This window comes from Pelophylax lessonae, assembly GCF_965119305.1.
Source record: "Pelophylax lessonae genome assembly, chromosome: 9".
Taxonomy (NCBI): domain Eukaryota; kingdom Metazoa; phylum Chordata; class Amphibia; order Anura; family Ranidae; genus Pelophylax; species Pelophylax lessonae.
Genome location: NC_138776.1, coordinates 198,938,576 through 198,942,458, shown reverse-complemented (window position 1 = coordinate 198,942,458; position 3,883 = coordinate 198,938,576). Strand labels below are relative to the sequence as shown.

At 39.1% G+C, this 3,883-nt stretch overlaps 1 protein-coding gene across 1 annotated transcript; it reads right to left on the bottom strand.

Moving 5' to 3' along the window:
• Positions 1-2,599: 2,599 nt before the first annotated feature.
• Positions 2,600-3,526, bottom strand: LOC309564298 (olfactory receptor 5V1-like; the record flags this gene model as incomplete). Its single annotated transcript, XM_082268924.1, has 1 exon — positions 2,600-3,526. One exon carries the CDS (start codon positions 3,524-3,526, stop codon positions 2,600-2,602), a length of 927 nt encoding a protein of 308 aa, XP_082125050.1.
• Between the last annotated feature and the right edge of the window lie 357 nt (positions 3,527-3,883).

Here is a 3,883-nt window from a genome sequence, read left to right as displayed (position 1 = left end):
GCTGGTGACAGGCACTCAGGTGCTCTGATGGGCTGGTGACAGGTACTCGGGTATTCTGATGAGCAGGCGACAGGTACTTGGGTACTCTGATGAGCAGGTGATAGGTACTCGGGGACTCTGATGAGCTGGTGATCGGTACTTGGGTACTGGTTGACCACGATAGGTACACATTGACCATTATGTAGAAAGCAGTGAAACTATGCTTTTAATCAAACAAATTCTTTATTGATAAAAAAAAAAAACACAAATACAAAGAAGCAAACAGAGGAATTGTCATGGTAATACAGCAATATAGGTGATGTCAAAGAAAGAATACTTAGGTACATCCATCGCATATGGTCAGAGTTGTATAAAGTACTCGAAACCCATACTTGAGTAAAAGTACAAGTGCTCGATCAAAAAGTGACTTGAGTAGAAGTGGAAGTGCTCGATCAAAAAGTGACTTGAGTAGAAGTACTAAAGTATTCAACATTTTTTGTACTTAAGTATTGCAAGTAGTTTTTTTTTAAATGTTGCTACTCAAGTACTGAAAGTAAAAGTACAAGTACTGTGTTATGTAGTTATTAAAGAAAGAAGTCAAAAGTTTGAACATCATATTTTTTTTTATTATTTCAAATGCAGCTTTTATTTATACATACAGTAGCTTTTATTTTCGTATGCGCTGATAATACACATGTTTTGAGCTTCATGAAATCAGCCATCTACTGTTCTGGCAGTGGTCATTTTTATAATAGTAACGAGTAACTATGCAGCACAAAAAAAAAATATCGGAGTAGAAGTATTGAAATCATCGAAAAAATATAGTGAAGTAAAAGTGGAAGTAGGAGAAAAAAATTCTACTCTAGGAAAGTACAGATAACGCCTTTCGGTACTTAAGTACAGTAGTGAAGTAGTTCTACTTAGTTACTATATATCTCTGCATATGATGAGCATAAGAATTGCCAAGCTGTAACAATAGTAGCTCTATGTTCCTGACAGAATACAAAAGCGAGAGGGGTGGTGAAAAAAAAAAAAAGATTCAATACAAACAGCAGTATAAAATCAAATGCATGTCTCTGGGGGCTGCACCCATCTGTCCCATATTTTGTAAAACCTGGAAGGACACCCATGGTGGGCATATATTAACTTTTTGTAGGGTAGCGTGTTAACCTCTCGGAGCCAGTCATGAAAGGTGGGGGGTTTGTCGCGCATCCATTGTCGTGCAATCACTTTCCTAGCTAGAAACAGTGTCTCATGCAAAAAGAGGGTTGTAAATTTGTCTACGCTGGTGTCAGGGAATAGAAACTATGCTTTTAAGTCAGAGGTCTCAAACTCAAATTACCTCAAGGGCCACTGGACATGTTTTCATATCCAATGGGGGCCGCATGCAAACTTTCAAACTTCAAAAACAACAATAAACTATATACAGTGGTAGTTACTGCTTGCTACCAGTCACTCACTGTGAGCCTCACGGTCTCACTGTGCCCATCAATTGCAGCCTCACCAGTGCCCATCAAATGCAGCCTTTTTAGTGCCCACCAAATGCAGCCTCACTGTGCCCATCAAATGCAGCTTCACTGTGCCTTGTAACCTGTAGCCTTCTAAAAAGGGAACCACTTTATTTACCAGCCCTTTCCAATAAGTCAGGGAGGGTGTCACTGGCTTCTTCCAGTAAAGGATCAATGCCTTGCAAGCATAAAATAGCCATAGAGTAGGATGAGCCCTGATCAGTGCCAGACCTTTCACAAGACCAAGAAGGCAAACTGTCATCGTCATGGGCAGGGGTAGGGAAGTGACCTCTGTTATACAGTGCAGGACAACTTTCCAGAAGTCCTGAACCACTGGACAGTACCAAAAGATATGTCCGAAAGTAGCCAGGAAGTGAAGTAACGCCAACACTCTGTCGAGACCGGCGGATAAATACTGGACAGTTTAGCTGGGGTATATTATATCCTGTGTAGGAATTCAAAGTGAATAAACCTGTCCCTTGCTGCCACTAATCGAGTAAAGGAGAAACTCCACATGCAGACCCAATCCTCCCCATTTAGATCCAGGACTTCCTCCACCCATTTAGTTACTGAAGGGGGAGAAACAGGGAAAAGTTCTTTATATATTTCAGACAGTCTTTTTTGGAGTCATCAAGTAATATATATTTTCCAAAGTTGAGGGCCTAATCTTCAAGATAGTGGAGCCAGATTGGGAGACAAAATAATATACTAGTTTTAGCAAGTGTCTAAAGCTAAAAACAAAACTTTAATATACTGCAGCTTATCAGTGCTTAGGCCCAGTGGCAGGCTTTTTCCCTTCATTTTCACTGTTGTCACCCTAGAACACACTTCCTGTGTTAGGGTGACAACACTCACTTGTTGTACTCTATCTGTGGGGGGAGCCATCAGTGTTACGAGGCTGCTTTCTTGATTTGGAACACTAACCACTCCTACACTCGTCATCTCCATTACAGAGGGGACATTCTTCTGTAGTGCACATAAGATAGCTTTGAAGAATGATAACAATATTGGATTTATCAGTACATTGCACAGGAAGGTACAAGGACACTAAAATTCTGGCAACATAAAGATAGACTTATAAGCTGCAATATATTCAATTTGTGTTCTTGGGTTTAGATAATCTTTAATGTCTTTCTGATACTTTCTTTGATATCTTTATTTCTTATGCTGTATATTACAGGATTAACCATTGGAGTCACAACTGTATAGATAACAGAGGCTGCTTTGTCCTGTTCTGGGAAGTAACTGGACTGAGGTCGTATATGCATGAACATGATAGTACCATAGTAGATGGAGACCACAGCAATATGGGAGACACAAGTGGAGAAAACCTTCCTTCTTTCTGTTACAGAATGGATGTTTATCACAGTTAAGGTGATGCAAAGGTAGGACAGAAAAATTAGGAAGAACGTACCGAATGCAAAGAGGGCAGTTGCAATGATGCCTGATACCTGATTGAGATAGATATCCTTGCAGGAGAGCCGAAGTAAAGGTGGTATCTCACAGAAAAAGTGGTCAATAACATTAGACTTACAGAACGGCAGCTGAAATGTGAACATTGCTTGGATAGCTGAATTCTTAAAGCCTAGAAACCAGGATGCAATAGCCAGACATAGACAGAGTTGTTTGTCCATTATCATATTGTACTGTAATGGCTTACAAATCGCAATATATCTATCAAAGGCCATGACAGTCAGTATTAAGCATTCTGCACCTCCAAGAGCCAGATGGAAATACATCTGAGCTGCACATCCTAGGAAAGATATAGTTCTATCCTGTGATATGGTGTTTACCAGTATTCTGGGTACCACTGTTGATGAGAAGCAGATGTCAATGATGGCAAGGTTAGTTAAGAAAAAGTACATGGGGGTTTGGAGACGGGAATTAAGTCTCACCATGATAATGAGAAGACAATTTCCAGATATTGTCACCATATACATTATAAAGAAGATCAGAAACAAGATTGGTTTTAAATAAGGAATATCAGACAGTCCAAGAAGGATGAATTTTTTTGAATAAGTTTGATTGAAGAGCTCCATTCCATTGTTTGGTAATTTTTTGTTATTAAGTGTAAATGGTAATGAAAATTAAAACATGCTTGTTGTGTACTAATACAAATACACAAATGAAACCAATTAATTAATACAAGTTTAATCAAATAAAATGCATGTTTATTTTTAGGCAAACTCTTTTGAATTGATAAAGTGGGGAAGGGTTAGACTCTATCTTTTGCAGTTCATATTCCCATTGGTGAGTTTCATGCTTCTATTTGTACTGCCACCAAGAAAGAAAGAGGGAAAATCCAACATTTTACAGTTGTTTCCAGAACAAGAGATAAGGGGAAATCTTCCGATGGGAACATCTGTTCTGGGAACAAGTGTCTAAGAAGGGAACTC